Source organism: Artemia sp. Qi Xiang Cuo, chromosome 3 (assembly GCF_049724085.1).
Source record: "Artemia sp. Qi Xiang Cuo chromosome 3, ASM4972408v1, whole genome shotgun sequence".
Lineage (NCBI taxonomy): Eukaryota > Metazoa > Arthropoda > Branchiopoda > Anostraca > Artemiidae > Artemia > Artemia sp. Qi Xiang Cuo.
Genome location: NC_142796.1, coordinates 62,088,961 through 62,111,065, shown reverse-complemented (window position 1 = coordinate 62,111,065; position 22,105 = coordinate 62,088,961). Strand labels below are relative to the sequence as shown.

General features: G+C 36.0%; 1 protein-coding gene and 1 long non-coding RNA gene across 2 annotated transcripts in view; both read left to right on the top strand.

The window, feature by feature from the left end:
* The window catches only part of LOC148954382 (RWD domain-containing protein 1), a 32,525-nt gene extending 29,192 nt beyond the window's left edge, over positions 1-3,333 (top strand). Inside the window, exon 6 of the mRNA XM_089086356.1 lies at positions 3,044-3,333. Coding sequence (XP_088942482.1) covers positions 3,044-3,144 — 101 coding nt within the window. The 3' untranslated portion in view covers positions 3,145-3,333. The remainder of the gene's footprint in view (positions 1-3,043) is intronic.
* Positions 3,334-8,685: 5,352 nt separating this feature from the next.
* LOC148954381 (uncharacterized) overlaps positions 8,686-22,105 on the top strand; it is a 92,830-nt gene continuing 79,410 nt past the window's right edge. The window contains exon 1 of the long non-coding RNA XR_016141507.1: positions 8,686-8,817. This is a non-coding gene — a long non-coding RNA (uncharacterized LOC148954381). The remainder of the gene's footprint in view (positions 8,818-22,105) is intronic.

Below are 22,105 nucleotides of genomic sequence, written 5' to 3'. Positions count from 1 at the left end.
GGAAACCATATGGAGCCCATGAAACGAAAGCAGAGGGGAAAGCAGCACTAGCATAAAGAGGAAAACCATAAGGAATCAATATACGCTCCTTTTAGATGACATGCATGGCTCTAGCCTGGATTTACATTGTGGTAAGTGGTATTATGGTTGTTGAGGTGAGGTTATTGTAGATGCCTTTATTCTCCCTTTATAGGGGAGATAAACTATGGCCCTAAGGTAATTAACAACTTTGGTAGCGTGCCGTAGGCTATGACCGGACTAATGAGGCGTGCCAGCTGGGTATATTAGAGAGACTAAATGTAGATTGTAGAGAGGTTGGCTATAATACAACAGTTTTATTCAGTTAACATATACTAATACAAGGTTTGATAATATATATATATATATATTCTACTGGGATTGGTAGACCCAAGTAGACCACAAGTCTCAGAAAACTACAATAATATATAACAAGACACTTAGGCACTTACAAAAATCCGACAATATTCCAAGGTATTTATAATAAGATAACAAACGGCCAGAGGTTCGCCCTGCAAGTCAAAGAGTCCGACCTCAGTCTTAAAATTCTGAGTATATATATATGAAAAACCACCCGCGTCCGTTCGGTTTATTGACGTACTTAGCCAGGAAATTGGTTATTGAGCAAGTTCTCTCCAAGCTTACACATTCCAGGATGTGTATCTTTATCTTAATAAAAAGTGGTATTTCGAAACTTTTTTATTTGCGTCTTAATATAAGTACTAAATTCCAAATTGACTTAATTAGATAGCTTCACCACAACATTCCAAAGAAGGGATTTCAGAGGATAATAAATAAGTTACAACTGGGAAAAAGTGTCGTGTATCCAAATAAAACAAAATATTCAGTTTTTCTCATACACTTTTCGAAAATTTTTAATCCAAGCCGCGGAATGTGCTGTTGCTCTTGACTTTCATGCCATTTCAGCAATCCATCAGTATGGAGGAATCCAGCTGCCGTCCATCGTCCCCAATCAGCATGATCAAGGACCAGAGTTGGTGCTTTTGGGATGAGTAAAAGACACACATTTCTTTTATAAAAATTAAAGAGAATATAAATAATCATGTTATGAGACTTGCTGTGCCCCTCCTCTCTCTACCCCCCCTTTGTACGCTAAGAGTTTTACAGTACATTTGTGGAACCATTTTGAGTACAACAAAAATAGGTAGTGGGTATTTGCAAGTATTTTGTTAACCGATTGTCTTTCAAAATATTAATGTGAAAATTGTATTGTTTAAAGCGAATACGAATCAGTTAGCCCTTACGGTTTGAGACATACTTTTATCCCTTCCCATTGCTCTTGTGTTAGAACGTTCCTTTTTGATTTTCCGAAGAAAAGTCGAACTTGAGCGTAAAGAGCGCTTAAATGAATCAACTTAAATACATGAACCTTAGAAATAATTGCTTATTTAATCTGTTTATTTTGTATGGACTGCATGTATTAAGATCGAATGCGTCACTGTGCGGTTTTATAGTTTTTAAATGCTGGAAGCGGAATAGATAGCTTTTCGATAATTTTAAATTAATAGGCTATCTGAGGATTTTTCATTCAATAATAAATTGTCGTGTTGAGTTAGAAAATGGGAGAAAACAGTAGTTTGATGTGGCTCTATCTCTTTTTTTATTTAAAAAGGGCTCTGTATCTTTCATTTTGTGTCTGAATGAAGCCTCGAGCAATGTTCTAGGACCACTAGTCTAATGCGATCACCCCTGGGAAAAATTGGAAAACAAGGCCGCATCCTTCTCAAAAAACGTATTTTTTTAGACAAGTGCTTGAAACCTCTGCAAAGAAGTTCTCTGGTTTGCTGATTTCGATCGTGTAATTTTCAAAATTTTGTTATTCCTAAATTCGTGGCGCCGGGTATAATTAAATATGTGAATTTTCGCTAATCTTATTTAGGGTTTCAGTTGACTGTTGAATTTCACCCTTTTTCTGAAGTTGGGCAAATTTTCTCAGGCTCATAGCTATTGATGGATAATTCCAGACCTAATCAAATTTAAGCTTTTAACTTAGAGACTTTAAGTGGGAATTTTGAATCACCATAAAATGGCTACTCTTTAGAACTATGCATAATTGTCAAATGTTTTTTTTTTCATCTTTGGTGGCTTTTAGCACGAGTCGTCCTTTACTTACAGTACGTTACCATAAACTGTCTTACAGATGCCCTGTTTCTGTACTTGCTCCTTGAATTATTTGTCTCGTCTAGTACCGAGGCGTCCTCAGGGTTTCCATCAACCCAACAGAGCTTGATTAAAGTCCTATACCACTTTGTAGTGGAAACCTACTCTGACAAGCATATTGAAAACTCAATGTGTGCCGCGTTTTGAGATGGCCAACGTAAAGTGAATAACTTTGGCAATACGCAATTTTATTAATTGGTTCTAGTTGATTAATTAATGAATTTCTTTCTCGACCCAAGTCAAGCAAGTCAGTTCCACAGAGAGAGTGACCTCCGGGATTGTGCTCCCCCTACTGAGATATTGAGACTGTTATTGTTAATAAATATGTACAAAACATCATAATTGTTGAAATAAACCTAATACTTTTATGACAAAATATTTCATTCTCTTCGTTTCTTCTTTTTTTACCTCTGCCAACCACAGAGCATTCTGCACCTCTCCCCTTGAAATATTTCTTCCATCACCGTTCCTTCCACATTCTATTTTTAGAAAGATTAGAATATGTTACTGTCAGTCGCGCTAGAATTTGTGGACAAAAGTCGGTGAAAGTTGTGATCCCAGAATGTTCACAAATTTTTTGCTGTAGATTAAAGATTACTCTTTATGATGTTTATGCCGAAATGTCTCTATGGAAATTCTCATTTAAGCGCATTTTCTAACAAAACCAAAATCTGTTCAATGTAAATTTTTCGTCTCTGCTGGTCCCTCTCTATTTGTCTCTCTTTCTCTCTTTTTTCTCTTTCTCTCTTTTTTCTCTTTCTCTATCTATATCTCACTGTCCGATGTTTCTCTACCTCTCCTTCTTCTTAGCGTTCCAGGTTATTTTTTTCTTTGGTCGTTTCAGGTGGAGAAGCTGTTACTGTGGATGAGTCATTATTTGAAGATTTGGACAATCTAGATTTAGACGATATTGAAGATTTAGATGTTGATGATATTGAAGATTAATTTATGCTGGAAAGAATAAATATTCAATTCTTTTTCATTATCAATGTAATTTGGTTAAAATTGGCATATCGGGCCCAGAACCGAAGAGTACGGCTTACACTTTCTACAAAAGGAGCTCTTTTCTTTACTTTTCTTTAGTTGCCCTTATTGGCTATAATACATAATAAATTAATTCCTTTTAGCCAAGTATTTTAGCGATATTTTGGGGCTTTTTGGGGATATGGAAACCTTAACTAAATTTTGCCCGAATTCTCACATACAAGACATGCTAGTTTTATGTATTTTTAGTTGTTTAAATTCTTTAAAAATTGTGCACCCTGATTTTCGTTCTTGTACAACTATAAAAATTTTAGATTTGCTTGTTGGTTTTGGGCTGGCCGACATTTTTTCTCTCGTTTTTTTCTAGATTGAAAGTCGGTATTTTCTTTAAAGTGTCACCCTCATAAAACCTGCACGTAATATCTTTTATTTCTTTTGTAAAGAAACAAATCATTATGTCATTTCAATTTCTTCTTTGGTTGGGTGAGAAGGGAAAAGAGCCAAGCCTTGTGCATAAATAATTACCTGTCAGAATCAAATTTGAGAATAGGATGTTTAAAATAAAAAAGAGATTCAGGAGGGACAGTGGGATGAGCAGCCCACTTTAATTCATTCGCTAAAATGTATATGGAAAGTTCTCATTGCACATAGCTTCCTGTGTTTGTCTGGTATCAGTTATGTGAGATGCCTGGTGTAATATAAAGTAGCCATACAGGCGAGGTTATGCCAAAAGCACCACTTTGGAAGATTAATGCGCCAAAGACGTAATTTAAAAAAATTGCTTGGAAAAAAAAATGCTGATTTGAAGAATTCAATGCGCAAACGCCTCAGAAAAGCACCTACCTCCCACTGCTGGGAGGTATTTGTTTGACGATGCACTTTTAAACCTTTTCACTCTTCTGTTTTTCACAATTGTAAGCAAGCCTGTAAATGTTGTACGTAGGTGATTTTGTATTATAGCTTTTAACTTTGTACACCAATATCTGCACTATGACTTTTGACTGCAACGTCCAGTTGCTGGAAATTCATTATACTTGAATTCTAATTAGCTTCACTGGCCCTATTAAACTTTGATAGGGTGTGTGATAAGATAGTATATAACAAAAGGGATCAGTATAGAAAAAGATGGAGGGTAATATTTTCAATAAAAAATAATTCATGTTCCTGACCAGCCCAAAAGTTACAGGTTCAGGAGGAAACTCACCCAGATCCCTGGGCCAATCATCTTCTGGATGGAACTAAGTCCACTCTCCCCTGCCCGCCCATATGGATCCTAGGTTTGGCAGAAATAGGGAATAGGTAAGCTGGGAGATTCATTGCCCATTTTAACTTTTATTAATGTATGACAGCAATTTTAGTATTATCTAAAATGGCTTGACAAAAATTGTATAGAAGAAATTGCTATCATTTTTAAAACTATTAACACCTTAATGTGTTAAGGTCTTAAAAGTCAAATAGTATGGGGAAGACACTATAGTTTCTTATAGGTAAGTTATCCATACTGTTAGGTCTTAATTCTTGTAAATTTATACTACTACTACTAACAACTCACCGCATCACCAAGTCGCCTGAGGCCAACACAGCTACGTACGCTCTTTCTCCATCCCAATCTATTCTACGCCTCCCTCTTTACACTCTTCTGGCAAGTTCCTCGTTAAATGTTTTCTTACGACACTCTCCCATCCCAACCGAGGTCGTCCTGCTTTCTGTTTAGCCCTACAGGGTTGGACGAAAAGGACAATCTTTGGCAATCTGTCATCCTTCATCCGCAGAACGTGCCCTAGTCATCTCAACCTTTCTCTCATTATAGCCCTAGAAAGCGGGACTGAACCACTCTTTTAGTATAGCCTATTATTTGAAATACGGTCAGTCAGTCGTTTACCCAAAACAATCCGAAGGCAATTTTTCTGGAAAACATCTAGCAAATCTTCCTCCGTTTTATCGGTGAGGCATCTTTACCGCGAGTATAAAATTCTACCGATGGCAGGAATATGCGTATTCTATAATGCTCTGTTTATGTTTCAATATTTAGCTTCGGAGTTACCATACTGTTTTTCAGGAATGTTTAGTCTTGCGTCTACTATTCACGATCTTCTCAGTTGGTGCGAAGACCAGCTATGGTCATGTCTAGGTCTAGGTTTTCAATTCGCCATGTTGTTCCGTTAGTTTGGGAGAGTTTGCCAGAGGATTTGAGGAATGTTGGGTGTTTGCAGGAATTTCGTATGTTGCTAAAGAATCATTGTTTTGATGTGTATATTTTGGATGGATTATTCTCTGCCAGTTAAGTTATGTTTTTGAGGAGGGTTTAGTTGCAGCTGAATATGATTATAATTGTTATAATTTTGTTGGGTGTTGTTTGGAGGTTCGTTGGTTTTCGGGTTCGGTAAGTTAAGCTCTAATTATGTTTTTTATTTTTTTTTTATTTATTTATTTGGAGGGTTTTCTCCCGCACAAGCATGCTTCAGGGAATCGATGATGTATACTTAATTTTTTTTAAATAAACCCAGTGTTACTTTATGACAGTTTAGGTTGAGCTTTGCTGTGGTGATTCAAAAGACGTTATTTGTTTTTTGTGTTTTTTGTTAGATTTGTAGCCCAATCCCCTTAAACAGACCAAATTATATCAGTTAATCTAACTTGTTTTCTCTTGTCTTATTTAATTCTCGATTTGTTTAGAGCTGCCTTTGTTTTCCAAAATGAATTATATACTCTTTAGTCACTCCACAAAAATAGATGGGAAATGGAGCTTTTGATGTTAAGGCGTTTGTAATGTATCTTGGATGCCTAACAAGCTTCCCTTGTACAAATTGCTGGTCCTTAATAATAATAAAAAAGAAGAAAGATATTTTTAAGCTTTTCTGTTCTGCCGTAAAATCAATGTTGTACAACGTAATGCCTTTTGATTTACTGAGGCCTAACTCTTTTCCTGTACTGTGAAATAGCTGAGTTTATGCACTGAAACTCAGCTTTCACCCTAACCACCCCAAAATGTGAAATCCTCCTTTTGTGGCACTCTTGCACAGCAAGATGCCTTAATTTGGTTGAGTTTTTTCGTCTGAATTTAGGTTTTCTACAGGTCTGATGTGTTAATCCAAAAAGCATTCTAGAAAGATCGTTGCAGTCCGTTTTCTCGTATCTAATCTGGTCAGCAGGATACCTGGAGTTTTTTTCCAAAACATGTTGGTTCTCCTTTTATCACTTTCAGAAATGTTCGAGAAAATAATTTTCTACCAAATTTTCAAAACTTTTGCTGAATTTTTATCCCTTCTTGGGGGCCTTAAAAAACTTCCTTCAAAATGCCAATGTTGTTTTTCAGTTTGGTTGCATTCCTGTGAAGCATTTTCTTTTAGTAACTGATCAAGAGAAGAAGGGGGTGGATTTTTCATTCACATCCAAACGAATACTCTGAGTAAACAATAAGTCACTACAAACGTGTATTTTTAAATTCGTGACTTCCAAGACCCCCCCTCCCCTAAGCAATAGGTAGGTAGCCATTGGCCAAGGTCATAAAAAAAGTGCATGTGCGTGTGAAAACCCAGAGCATGGGTTTTTAAATAGTCTTTTGAATCGCCCACTTTGATAAAATTTTTCACTTTGATTCGGGTTTTTTGCTTATATTTTAGTCGGAAGGGATGCGCTGTAATTAATTTTTCCCCAGGCGCCACTAACCCTACGAACGGCTCTGGGTATTATGAATGACTCCGAAAAACTGCGAAACCTACGGGTACTATAGAATGCGTAATGTGAAATTTCAAACATACACTTTAAAATGAATGGATCTTTCAGTAGCTAAGAACAGCGCAACACAAAGGTTGCATGTGAGTTTTCGCGCAGGGATGTGAATATTTGGTACATACAAAAATATTTTTGACAAACAACATATCTTTATGCCTCAGTGAAATTGATTGAGTGTAGAAAGATAATTGTATTTGGTTGACTAAAAGCAGTAGTAAGTGACGGTAAGTGCTACTCGCCTTCAATGTTTCAAACAGTACAGGAATATTTATAATTCACTGATTCAGAATAGTAAACACCTTTATTATTTTCAGGAATTTTTAAATCACAGAACATACTTTTAGAAAGTTTTGCAAATGATTAATTTTGACCTCAGGCCTTTGCCTCCGCCCTTTTGTTTCTCTCCAAGTTTGATTATTGATGGCTCGTAGTTCAGTATGAAGTTAATGTTCAAGAGGTAAATGCTTACCTCCTATTTTACAAAAGGGGAAAAACAACTGCTTCTTCAGTAAACTCGTGTCTTTCCAAGTCGGATTTCAAATCGCATCTTGGTCCACCTTGATTGAAATCGATGGCCCTGGAGACTGTTTCTGACGTTGAGATGATTAGACTTACCAATGGGTTATATGATTCAGCACCTTCTAGTCCTGATTGTATAGCCATCTAGGTAGCAAAATTAATTGTTTTCTTCAATTATTTGACAAGAGTTGTAGATCTCTTTCTGAAACTGAAATTTTTGGGTTCGCTCAGGCAAATTTGAATGATTATTTATATAAAGGTGGACCTCGGAATGATCCAGCTAATTATCTGCCGATATCTTATTGTATATATTTAGCAAAATTTTTGAAAAGGCTATGCTTTCCCGTCTACTTTTCTTATTATAATTAAATGTCAGAACTCTTTTAGAACGAAGTCTTACATCCGACTTAAGCTAAATCTTCTGTTTGGATAATAATTTTGTGGTTCGATGCTAATTGTCCCGCGCTAAACTTTGAACAGTTGAGCTTCCTGTTTTCTCACGAATTTCTCAGACTTATCCCAACTTTGAGAAATTCATCTTTCAAGGGTTTCTCTCAGTAGACTTGGTGATCGTTACGTTTGGTATTTTTATTGATGAGAATATTCCCTTCAGGCATCACATTAGTAGAGTTAAAATGAAGATATCAAGGGATCTCGGTATTCTTAGAAGGTTCAAACACATTTTCTCCTGGATTGGGTATAAGAATTTTGTTTCACAGTTTAATTCAGTCTTACATCACTTAGTGCCCAATTATTTGAATGTCAACATTATCTTCCTTTCTGATACGTCTTTTTAAGGCATACGCAAAGCAAGGACCCTTATTCATGATGCAAGTAGTTTTATTAATAAGCCGTTGCTTTATTTGAATTCATATTATGTTGCTTCATGTGTTTGTTGCTGGATATTTTGCTTTTTGTTGTATTAAGAAAATCCTATATTAATTGCGATTGTTCTCTTTTAATATCCATTAAAAACTAATATCCTACCACTGTTAAAAACTCACTGCAGCAAAAAAACTGCTTAGGGAGGGGGTTCATATGCTACTTTGAGCTTTGTTGTTACAAAACTTAATGAGAATACTTCCCGGGGGCCAATGTCCTCTTGGTACCCCTCTGCTTACGCCAGAAATGGCAGCGCCAAGCCAGCTAAAGCCAACACAGCTACACACCCTCCTCAAACCTTTTTTATTCAAAACTTCATATGCTTTCTGTGTTCTAAAATAAATATATCTTATCCGAATAGAAAAAATCAGGGAAGTATTCTTTAATTTTTATCTTTTGTGGTTTTTTTTCGACAAATTGTGGTTTGATTTTGTGAGAAAATTACGTGAGAGGAGGTGATCGACTTTATTATCATATAGAAACAAATGGATGAAATTGGTGAGTTATTTTTAATGTCCCGTAAATAGGCTATTTTTATCCACTGCTGTAGGTTGCTCATAGCCCACCCGTGCAAGATTCAGCAAAGCTGTTCCCGATTCAATACTTTTCCAGATATGGTAGGCTTGGGTGCTGCAAAAGGTAAAGTTCTAGGATAGTAGCACTTCAAATAGAGACATGCTAGAACAAAAAGAGGTATACTTTTAGATTTCTATTTGTGTTCATTTTTATAGTTTTGTTACTAATATGGCCTAATAATTGATGACAGTTGATCCAAAAACAGGTAAACACGGGCAAAAAAACAAGAAAATACAATTATCTGATTCTTGTTGCATATTTTAAAGTAAAAATTCCAGTAAATTTTTACCAAATCATATTATTGACGTACAAATAAAGTGAATAGGAACCTATACCATTTGATGCCTTTTTTATGCTGATTAAGGACATAATAATCATTTCTATCGTAAATGAATTTTAGCCCCCTCCCCTATATTTGTCAATTCAGGATATATATTTGCACATTTGGGGGTAGGGGTTAGGTTAGGGGGGGGGGCTAAAATTCATTTCCGATAGAAATGATTATGGTAAAATTCTACTTTAGTTACTTTTGGCTATCTTGGAAAGGGGTTGGGTTAGGAAAATGAAACTTTCAGGGATGGATGTACATGCTAAGGCTTGTCCCGGGAAGGTACTTTGAAGTACCTACCTCCACTCATCCCCCCCTCTATATAATGGTAAATTACTGCACATTACTAGTTGTTTTTAACTCATATTTCATCTTATATTACTATCATAAATATAAATCACTGCTTACCTTACACAACTTCTGCTTTTAACCTTGTTCATTAAAATATATTCCAAAATCCTAAATGATTATTATATTTGTAATCAGCATAAAAAAGGGCATCAAATGGTATATTCACTTTAGTTGTTACTCAATAATATGATTTGGTAAAAATTTACCAAAATTCCATCATTTTTTGGTTTCTTTTTATATAACCTAGGGCTAGATATAGCCTAAGCCTAAAACTAAGGGCTGTTGAGAAGGAAACATGTTAAGAAAGCAACTCATACTTTATGATATATAGAAAATTGTAGGCCTAGTTGACACAATTTGACTGTAATTCCACTTACTTTACCCCTTCCCCTCACTATCCAAATATAAGCCTATATCCCAAATTGTATATTTACCATGTGTCACTCTTCTTTCAACCATGTACCAATAAATTGAATCAACACATGAAAATATATAAGTTGAGCTATATATTTGCACATTGGGGGGGGGGAGGGTAGTAGAATTGCAGTCAAAATGTGTTAACTACAATTACTCTGCATATTATGAAGCTAGTATTGCTTATTTTAAACATGTTTCCTTCTCAACAGCTCTAATTATAGGTTTGTATCATAGGGCTATTTGAGACTATTGGAGAGAGACTAGGGATGAATTATAAAAAAAAACAAAACAAACAAAACCATAAAATTAACAATCTAAAATGTCTCTCTTTTTGTTCTAGCATGTCTCCTTCTGGAGAGCTTCTATTTGATAATTTTTACCTGCCAAAATTCTAATGTAGTATAGAGGCTAGTGCAGAGGCTGCTTGCTATCTTGGAAAGTGATTGAGTTAGATGAATAAAACTTTCAGAAATGAATCCAGGGCTTTGAACATCTACTTAGAAGGTATTGTCAAGCTCAGGGGCATAGCTTCAGCATTTTTATTGGGGGGCGGGGGGGTCTATATCTATATAGTCAAGGGGCATGGGATATATAATATTTTTTCAAATTGTTGGGGGGAGGAGCAACAGGAAGCACTGTGAAACTCTCTAGATTTTGAGGAAGTGGTTGTCCAAATAACCCCCTCCTGCAAACATAAGTTTCCAAAAAATCATGATGACATTTATAATCATTTCAAGTTTTTGTATGATTTAATTCAAATTGACAGGATTTTGTTTTTGAACAAGTTTATCATACTCAAAATACTTGGTGTAATCTACTGATCATCTTAGCTGCTTTGTGCTGCACTTTTCTAGGACTTCTTTACCCTTATTGAAAAAAATTGATACCAAAGACGTTTCAGCCCAAGTCATGGCTATACCTATGGCTTGAGGTTGTCCTTTTGATAATGGAAAGAGATCAAAAGGCAGACATTGACTTAGTCCTGGCATGGGCGCCGAAATTCAGTCTGTTGTCAATAATAGCTAAGGTTTCTTTCTTCAGAAATTGTGTAAAGAACATTACCTTGGAGGAAATACTGCTGGTGAGGATTATGTCTCCCAAAATGGAGCACATAAGATTTACCATTATTGAAGGCAAGGAGCCATGTATCAGCCCAACTTACAAGATTGTAAAGGTCAATCTGGATAGATTGTAAATAAGGAGTTTTGGCAGCTTTACCCTCCAATTTAGAATCATGAACATTAATAGTGATGAGGTTTGATAGAAGATTTAGAACATCATTAATTCAGAAGTTAAAGAGACTTTGTCTAAGAATAGAACCCTAGGGGACACCACTTAAAATTGTTGTAGAGGAGGAAAAATGAGTAACACTATCAAAACCAATGAACTGACATGTCAGATAGATAGGTAATACTTTATTGATGTTTATCAAAAGCTTTAAAAATGCCCAGTTTTCATTTTGAATCAAAAATAATTAAGAGACAGAGAAACAATCAATAGATAGAAAAAAGCCTTTTGTCCAAAAACTAAATTAAGAAGTATAATTCGAAACTTTAAGCAAAAAAAGAAGGAAAACAAAGGCTCAAAATGCATCATAAAGGAGTAATTTTTTTTTTTTTAGTAATATTAAGTCAAGTTCTTGCTGCTAGTGGGCACCAGAAACAATGACATTTACCCTTTGAGAGGGGTAAAGAATATACAATTAAAATGAAGTTCACTATAAACTAATAGCCTTATTTTTATTAGTGGCAATTTTGTTTATCTGATCAGCTTGATTATGCATTTTTATTGTGGTTCATTTTGGATAAAAAAAACAACAGACAAGTTTTTTCAACTGAAAGTAAGGAGCAATATTAAAACTCAAAATGAACAGAAAATATTCTGTATATGAAGGGATTGCCCCCTCCTCAATACCTTGCTCTTCATGCTGAACTTTCTATTAGCACTTTTGTTCTAATTAAATGGCCCTTGTGTTTCAGGAGTTGTTCTTAAGAAAATGGGACAAACAGTCAAACTTTATTGTAAAGAACAAGGTATTGAGGAGGGGACAAACCTTACATATATGGAATAATTTCTCGTTGTCTTGAGTTTTAATGTTGCTTCATACTTTCAGTTGAAAAAACTTTTTTTATTTAATTTCTGATCATTTTTCAAATAATGTTCGTAAATCAGGCTTCCCTGTCATGAAAAATTCCCCCCTGTCTGGGAAACCCCTCTATGGTAAGTTCCTCCTGCATAAAAAGCCCCCCCTCCCCTGTAAAATTCCCTTTGGATCATTCCATCATTGCTGAAAAATATTATACGTAAACAATGGTGTAACTTGCAGCCCTTTCCCCAGGGGCTGTGAGGGGTACTATTATCCTCAAAGAGATAGCTATCGAACCTTTCAACTATGTTGAATAAAATGCCCATTTCAAAATTTGGATCAGACAACTTTGAAGACAATATGGGCATGGGAGGGGGTTAGCTGCTCTTCAATCCCTTTGGTGACTTACCTTAAATTGCACTTGCCAGCGAGTTAAGGTGGCTATAACCTCCTGTAGTTCTCGCTGGGTTGGAAATGATGTTATCTGAATATCACAGGAGCATTCCAGTGATATTTACACTCGACACTTGCCCACTCAAAATCAACAGCCTTTTTAAAAGAATTTATAGAGGAAGTTGAAACAGTAGAATCAGAAAGACTGTTTTAGGCTGAAAAAATAGAAAAAAAGTTCTGTCTCTCATCTTTTTATATGTTTCCTTTGCAGTTTTAATGAATGACCCCTTGTTGAAAGATATAATGTAAATATGAATAACGGGTCTATCATATTATTGTGAAATAAATTCTTCAATGCAATTACATCCCCCCTTTGGCGTCGGTAAACTAATGAGGGCAGGTTAAGTTTCTTCAAGTGGTCAGGGTATGTCATATCTTTATGAGGAGCTGATAATTTAGTAGATCTCCTTGAACTTCTTCTAATAATGTAATGTCACTTTTATATAAAGAGTTGCTGACTGGGTAACCAAACTCCAGATGAGGGCGAACAAGAGCTGTGTACAAATTTTTAACTACCAAGGGATGGCGAGAAGTAATTGTTTGTTTGATGAGACCAAGAGCTCGATTATCCTTAGAGACCTGTGCTTTTGTGTGACAGTGGAATTTAAGCTGTTTATCCACAACTACACCCAGGTCTCTCTCATTATCTACTGAGTCCAAATAACTTGACCTGAAGCATTTTGCATTGTATATGTCTGCATAGGATTGTTTGGTCCCATGGGGGTAACTTTGCACTTCAGTGGGTTATAGTACATTAGCCATTTATGATCCCAATGAGCAAGGTGATTAAGGTCTGCCTGATTCCCATCTCCCACTGGTCCAATGAGTTTGCAATCATCAGCATATAATGTAATATTGCTTTGGACTGTACTGGAACAATCATTGATAAAAATATTAAGCAGAATTGGACCAAGTACACTTCCTTGAGGTACTCCACTAATGACTGATGTTGGATTAGAATACACTTGATTTCCATTTTCATCAGTTACAAAAACTCTCTGCAACCTTCCACTCAAAAAGGCACCAATCCAATCTACTACATGGCTATTTATGCAATAAGCCTGTAATTTAATCAACAAGTAATTATGGTCAACTTTATTGAATGCTTTTGCCATATCCAGAAGTACAATATCTACTGGGAGGTCTTGATCTATGAGTTTAGTGACAATATCATATGATTGGATTAAGCCCTTTCTGGATGGAACAATATTATGTCTGAAGCTATGCTGATTACTGGTAATTAGATCATTATCATCAAGATGTTTGGCAACAGAGTCACTCAATATCCCCTCGATTATCTTGGCCAACACAGAAGTAAGGCTAATAGGACGGTAGTTTTTAGGCCTGGATTTATCCTCCTTTTTTGAAAATGGGTATAAAATTTGCCATATGCTGGTCATCAGGTATTATTTTTAATTTCAGTGACATATTGAAAATATCAGCTAAGGCAAGGCAATTAAAGGGGCTATTTCTTTGAGAAGCCTAGAGTGAATACCATGAGGTCCTCTTGATTTGTTAGGATTTTGTTTAATCAGCTTATTTAGCACTAGTTGCTGATCTATTTCAACTTCAGGCATTTCTTTAGTAATAGATCTGGTCAGTAGGTAAGGGTGGCACTTGAGAAGTTATTTGCAAAAGTAGAATTGAAACAATTAGCAACGTCTAGAGGGTTATTCAATGTTAATCCATTATCAGAAACGAGTTGATGGATTTGCGCCTTCCAGGGTTTGATGACAACACATACCTCCAGAAACTCTTTGGATTCTTTTTTACTCCCACAGCCAGTTTCTTTTCATGATCAGCTAGTAGCTTTCGAGTAACATTTCTTAGCTTATTACGGAATTTTTGGAATGCTTTTAGATGACTCTCTTCCTTTGTCCTTTTATAAAGGGCCCAAAATTTATTTTTTTGTCAAATGCACCACTTAAACTCTCTTGTCATTGTTGGTAAAGTTCTTGGCCTATTTTTATAAGTTACTGTTGTACATTTCTTCTCTAACTCTATGAGTTTCATCTTGAAATTTGACCATGACTGTACAGGATCATTATTCTTAATTAAACTTTTCCAGCGCATTATTGACAACTCTTCTCTAATCATTGCATAATCAGTGAAGGTTCTTTTGATTTTATTATTTGGTATAGGAGGCACTGATAATGAAATATGCAAGGTTAAATGATCTAATGACCCAACAGCCGGTAAGTACTCCATTGACTGGTAAATATTGGGATTATTTAATAGAATCAAATCTAAAAGTGTAGGGACCTGACCCTCTCTAAAACGAGTAGGCTGATCAACCAGCTGAAACAGGTTAAGATCTGCTAGGGCATTTATTGTAGTTAGTACTGGTTATTATTACCAATCAAGCTGTATCCGTCAATCCAATTGACATCAGGCATATTAAAGTCGCCTGTTAAAATAATTGAATTAGGTTGTTTATAACACACTATAAATAGTAAATCAACACGAATTTTATGTGACTCAATCTGATTAGGAGCCGAGGGACTCTGATATATGGATCCAATAATAAGCTTTCTGGTTGATAAATGACACTCAACAAAAAGACTCTGAACCCAAACACAATCACTGAAAAAAAAGGGAAATTTTATTTGTTGTACCTTGATAGCTTCTCTAATGTAAATAACAACTCCTCTTCTGCATCCATTTGTTAAGAGGTTAGATATAACGTTGTAGTCAAGGATTTGAATATGAGAAATATCCAAAGGGATGACAAAATTTGTGGGACTGATCTCAGTAAACAGAAAATATCAATTTCAAGGCTATCAATGATAATTTTTATTTCAGGCAGTTTGTTAGTCATGCAGTCTACATTTGTGCTTGCCAGGCTTAATGGTTTCTCATCCTTATCCTTACTTAAGTTGTGTTGTGAATTATTTGAACTGGAAAAAGTATTGATTGAATTTGATAAATTATTGGGATAAACAATAGATACAGACAGGGGAATGGTTATTTGGGCTGACAGCCCCCTGTCAGTGGCCAGTTTTTTGGGCTTGAGCTGAACATGATGGCCGGTACTTATTCATAATTTGGATGAATCAAGCTTCAGCCTGGGCTAGTATTTCTTTTGAGAAATTAATCAAAAAACTTTTTGCACTAAATAAGTTTTTCAAAAAAAGTAAAGAACTCCATTAAACCCAAAACGAACAAAAATAGAATCAAATAATCTACCAAGCATGCAACTACCGCAAATCAGTATCAATAAATAAATGAAACCCAACACAAATAGAAAATAAAATAAGTTAAACTCTAAACGAGCAGATATGAATCTGTGTAGGGTTATAAACCCCTCTGCTTTCTAAAAGCCAGAATACAATTTGTACTTTACTGAAAAAAATTGAAATGCATTTACTGAAAAAAATGTGCATTGTCAGTTTAATATACATATGCTAATATTTATTCCTTAAAATCTTAATTAATTTTGATTTCCTAAGGTTATAAAGGTGAAAATATTTAAAAGAATTTTTTCAGTAAAGTACAAATTATATTCTGGCTTTTAGAAAGCGTAGGGTTTAAAACCCTACTCAGATTAATTTCTGCTCGTTTTGAGTTGTGACTTATTTTAATTTCTGTTTTTTTTGGGTTTCATTTATTTATTGATATTGATTTGTGGTAGTTGTATGCTTGGAAGATTACTTGATTTTATTTTTGTTCGTTTTTGGTTCAATGGAGTTCTTTCCTTTTGTTTGAAAAACTCATTTTGTGCAACAAGTTTATTTTGATTAATTTCTGTTTGTTTTATATTGAAATAGTCTTTTTCAGGGAGAAGGACTGAGCCTCTTCTGAAGTTAAACGACCATCCCTTCCATAAAAACCTTTAATCCCCCCTAGGCATAACTTACAACCTTTGCCCCTAATTTTTGGGGTTCGTTTCAACCCCAAAAGCCTTGTTATATGATATTTAGACTATTTTTGAATAGAATGACTATCTAAAAATTTCTATTATATGCATTTCGGGACAATACAACGTGTGTGTGTGGGGGGGGGAGGGGGTAGCTGCCGTCCGATCACTATGACTCTTATAAAGAGCATTAGAGTGTCTGACTACCAATCCAATGAGCCCCCTCCGAAGTTTATATGACTACACTTTCTATAAATACTCTATATGTCCCCAGGGCATAACTTACAATCCTTGCCCTTAGGGCTGGGGGGATTTGTTATCCTCAAAGACATGATTTCCAGACCTTTCTGATAGGCTGAACAAAATGGCTATATCAAAATTTTGATCGGAAGCATTTGGGGAAATGATAGGCGTGGGAGGGGAGTCATTTGCTCTCTGATCACTTTTGACTAATAAAAAAGGCACTAGTCCTGTCAATTTTCAATCGAATGAGCTCTTTTTGAAGCTTCTACAACAAAACTTTCTATAAAAACCTTATTTGCCCCAAGGGCATAACTTACCACCCTGATCCGAAGGGCTATGGGGGGAGGGTTGTCATCCTCAAAGACATAATATCCAGATCTCTTTTTCATTTTGTTCAACTACGTTGAACAAAATGGCCTTATCAAAATGTTGATTGGAAATGTTTGGGGAAATGATGAGTGGGGGGGGGGGAATTATCCCTCCGATTATTTCCGACTATTAAAAAGGGCAATAGCCCTCCCAATTTCCAATTGAAAGAGCCATTTTTGAAGTTTTTACGACAACACTTTCTATAAAAACATTATATGCCCCCAGGACATAACTTACAACCTTAGCCCTGAGGGCTGTGAGGGGGTTTTCATACTCAAAAACATAATTTTCGGACCCTTTAACTACGTTCAACAAAATGGCTATATCAGAACGTTGATTGAAAGTGTTTGGGGAAATGATGGGCGAGGGGGGGCATTCGCCGTCCGATCGCTTTTGACTATTAATAAGGGCACTAGTCCTCTCAGTTCCCAATTGAATGAGTCCTTTTTGAAGTTTCTATGATAACGCTGGGAAAAACCTAATTTCCATCATTTTCAACTATGTTGAAAAAAATGTCTATCGCAAAATTTTGATTGGATGTGTTTGGGGAAACTGTGGGCGTGAGTGGGGCGTTAGTTGCCTTCAATTCACTTTGACTATTAAAAAGGTTCAAACACTGGAATGTTTTATTTTAGTTATGCTGACTGTAACGTGTTTTATTTAAATTATATTAAAAAATAAACATGCCCCTTACAGTTACTTCATATAGGAAAACTTGGGCTCTGGAAAACTTGGCGGAAGATACCCAATACTTTTTCAAAACATATATATATATATATATATATATATATATATATATATATATATATATATATATATATATATATATATATATATATATATATATTGAAGTTGAGTAAATATAATTGATAAAAATCAAGGAGAGGATTAGCGGCTACAGTAGACAACTGGTAAGTTGGCTTCTAGTTTCTGACTTGCTTTTACAACTTACAGGTAATATTGGACTAATCTTAACAAGAAAAAGAAACTGCCAAAAACTTTAAAAAAAGTACCAAGATCTTTACCTCTTGAATGGTATGGAAAAGAGGCTTTTTTTAAACCTCAAAATTTTGAGGCTATCTCAAAATTTTGATTGGATGTGTTTGAGGAAATGGTGGGCGTGAGAGGGGAGTTAGTTGCCCTCCAATCACTTTTGACTATTAAAAAGGGCACTAGCCCTTTCAATTTTCAATCGAATGAGCCCTTTTTGAAGTTATCACGACAATGCTTCCTATAAAAACCTTATATGCCCCCAGGGCATAACTTTCAACCCTTGCACTGAGGGATGTGGGGGGAGTGTCATCCTCAAAGACATAATTTCTGGACTTTTCAGCTACGTTGAACAAAATGGTTATCTCAAAATTTTTATTGGATGTGTTCGGGGAAATGGTGGGTGTGGGAGGGGTGTTAGTTGCCTTCCAATCACTTTCGACTATAAAAAAGGGCACTAGCCATTTCAATTTACTATCGAATGAGCCCTTTTTGAAGTTTTTACAACAACGCCTTCTATAAAAACCTTATATGCCCCCTTGGCATAACTTAAAACCCTTGCCTGAGGGTCCTCCTCAAAAACATAATTTCCATCTGGAAATCAACTACGTTGAACAAAATGGCTATCTCAAAATTTGATTGGATGTGTTTGGGGAAATGATGGGCATGGAAGGAGTGTTAGTTGCATTCCAATCACTTTCGACTATTAAAAAGGGCACAAGCCATTCCAATTTCCAATCAATTGAGGCCATATTCGAATTTTATACGACAACTCCTTCAATACGAAGTGCCCTGGTCTAAACAAAAAAAAAAAACAATAAAAAAACACACATTGTGCTAACATTGTTCTTCACTTAGGCAGCGCTATTGCGCTGCCTATGATAGGCTGTGGCTATCTTACTGGCAATATTCGAATTCAGCTGGGACGGCAGGGTGACTTTTTCCAGGGCTAATATGTTGAGCCTACTACTACTAACAACTCATCGCAGCACCAAGCCGCCTGAGGCCAACACAGCTACGCACGCTCCTCCTACACCCCAATCTATTCAAAGCCTCCCTTTTTACACCCACCCACGAAGTTCCCATTTCCTTTAAATCTTTCTTTATGACGTCCTCCCATCCCAGACAGGGACGAGCAGCTTTTCGTTTAGCCCTAGATGGTTGACCAAAAAGAACAATCTTTAGCAATCTGTCATCCTTCATCCGCACAACATGCCCTAATCACCTCAACCTTTCTTTCATTATAGACCTAGAAAGCGGTATTGAACCACATCTTGTAGGAGCATTCGTGCGATACGATCACTGCTGAAAAAAAACAACAAAAAAAAGCATCCATGATCTTTCTCCCAGGCAAAAAAAAAGCAAAATCCCACATTTTTGTATATTGGAGCTTTAAACATATACAGTAGAGTTCTATGATATGCTGAATCTGAGGGTGTGATTTTCATTAAGATTCCTTGATTTTTAGGGGTGTTTCCCCCTATTCTCAAAAATCAGGCTAATATTGTCAGGATTGTAGCTTTTGATGGGTCACACAAAACCTGATGGATCTTATATATTTGGAATCAGCATAATAAGCCAATCCTTTTGATAACAAAATTGATAATTAACTTCAAACATTAATAACTTTATGTGGACAGATGAGGACATGAGGACCTAAATAATGAGGACAAAATCAGAACTGCTTTAAAAATGAAACTCAATATATGATAGAGTACGTATGATAGAGTTCAGGAGTAAACTCCTGAATGATAGAGTATTTTTCGAGAAATTTGAACCTAGTTATTAGAAGCTATTAGTTATTTGAACTAGTTTTGAACAGTTATTAGAAAATTTAACAGATTAATATGATTCTACATGAGAACTAATGGCAATTTTAAGCAAGTTATCTGTAGTTAGAAAAAGAGTTGCTTTACACCTGAATATCTGGTTCATACACAAGATATTTTAGAAATCCAGAAGATAAAATTGATTCTACTGCCTTCTAATGTCTAATGGGCAGGGGTGGAGCTAGGATTTTGGGCGGGGGGGGGGGGTAAAGAATGCACCAACAAAATCGTCCAGTGTGCTGACAAATGCAGACATATAAGGTGAATTAAGACGTCAAAGACTCCCAAAGTTCCAAGGCATTGGCACTGTGTGCCAACGCCTTGGAATTTTGGGAGGGAGAGCCACACCCTTCCCCCTATGGTGCCCTTGTTCAGGGGAATCCAAGTTGGTAATATTAGGCTGTTATATTAGCTTGGTTGTATTAAGTTAATTTTCAAAATGGATGACTTCAACAAGAACGAATTTCCATTGTACAACTCATTTTTTTCCTTTTTCTATGTTTGTTAAATCCTACTCCTGTCCTAATACGAGGCATTAAGTCGTCTATTCTTTTATAATTAACATAATGATTTTATTATTATCTATAATAAAAATAAAAAGCGATTAATTTTGATGCTTGCATGATGGTCAGGCAGCTAACCTTGTAGATTATATTTATTTTTAAATCAAAGACTGGCAGCATTCATACAAGACACCATGTTATATAGGAGAGCTGTTCCTCATACTAAAAGTAAATCATACCTTGGATTAGCATCTATAGTTGATTCCAAGCTGAACTTTACGAAGGGTAATTACCTCTGAGGCAGTTATGACTGTGATTTAGACTCCAAGGATGTGAATTTGCGAGCATCTTTAAATAACAGCCAGATATGAATCTGAGACTTTACCATTTGATAATGTAGAAGATGGATGGATAGGTTTTGGTAAATAGTTTCTAAGGTGTATTAAGAAGGAAAGCCAGAAAAACAGCTAGGACTATTAATGAAAACACTTTTAAGCTTGGAAGAAGATGTATTTTGCATGAGATGTTTCTAAGCAATAGATTCTGTGAGAGTAAGTGCAAAGCAAGGGCAGTAGAGAAGGGATTAAAGTGTGAGTTATAAAGATGTGGAATTGCTGTAAATCATATAGAAAAGAAGTGATATAGAAAGAATATTCACTAATGCCCTTACAATTACCTTAAATCTTAAAAGTGATAGTGATCACTTAACAAAGATAGGGCACTGGGACATCTCCTGCTTGCCATTGTAAGAGCTTTGTTTTTTTTTTCACCCAATCTTTGTTGAGATTGACTTTGAAGCTGTCAATCGTTGGTGAATTCACAGTCGTCTTGCTTAGACCATTCCACATACTTATGATCTGGTTGGAGAGAAAATGGTCCCCCAATTTTGTGTTGGCAGTCTTGTGGAGCAGGTTTGGTAGATGACTTCTGGTTCTTGACAATTGAGCAGGCTGGAACAGCTCTTTATTGTCCGACCGGAACAGTTTGTAGGTTATTATCATGTCACCTCCTCATTGACAATATGTTAATTTTGGTAGCTTAAGGCTCTGCTGTCAACATATATTTCTTAGCTTTAAAGCATTTTACACATTTTGTTGCCCATCTTTGGATAGATTTGAGAGCCATCTGGTTTATTTCAATAATTGGTGTGGCAACACAATCTCTGAGCTCTAATCTTGATCTCGCCAGGATCTTGTAAAGCTTAGTTACATTTGCAGGAGATCTACTTGTAATTGTGCGTTTGGTGATACCAAGTGTTTGGTTTGCCTTTGCTACTGCAGCTTTGGTGTGGTGGTTGAATTTAAGGTCTTCATCGGCAATGAACTCCCGATTTTATTCTGAAATACTCTTGGGAATAGGCTGTCTTACACCAGCATCTCTAGCCATTGAGTATGGTAGTCCTGGGTTATTTTTTTTTACAAAGTGGAGAACCTTGCACTTTTCAACACTAAACTCGAGCTTTCATATCCCAATGTTGTCGAGATTTTTAATGTTTAGAGGCTACACCCTCCTGAGTATCAACAGGTCTGATAAGTTTTGAGTCGTCTGAGTAAAGGCCGTTTGTTGTAACGTTTCTCGGAACGTCACTGATATATATATATATATATTGAAGAATGTAGACCCCAAAACAGTTCCTCGAGGCATATCGCTTAAGACCCCTGTTATTTCAGAAATGTAGGGCATACCAAGCTCACTATTAACTCTGACCCCCTGCTTTCGTTGCATCAAGATGATCATAGTCAAGTGCACCACACCCTTTTCAATTCCTATTGCCTTCAGTTTCCA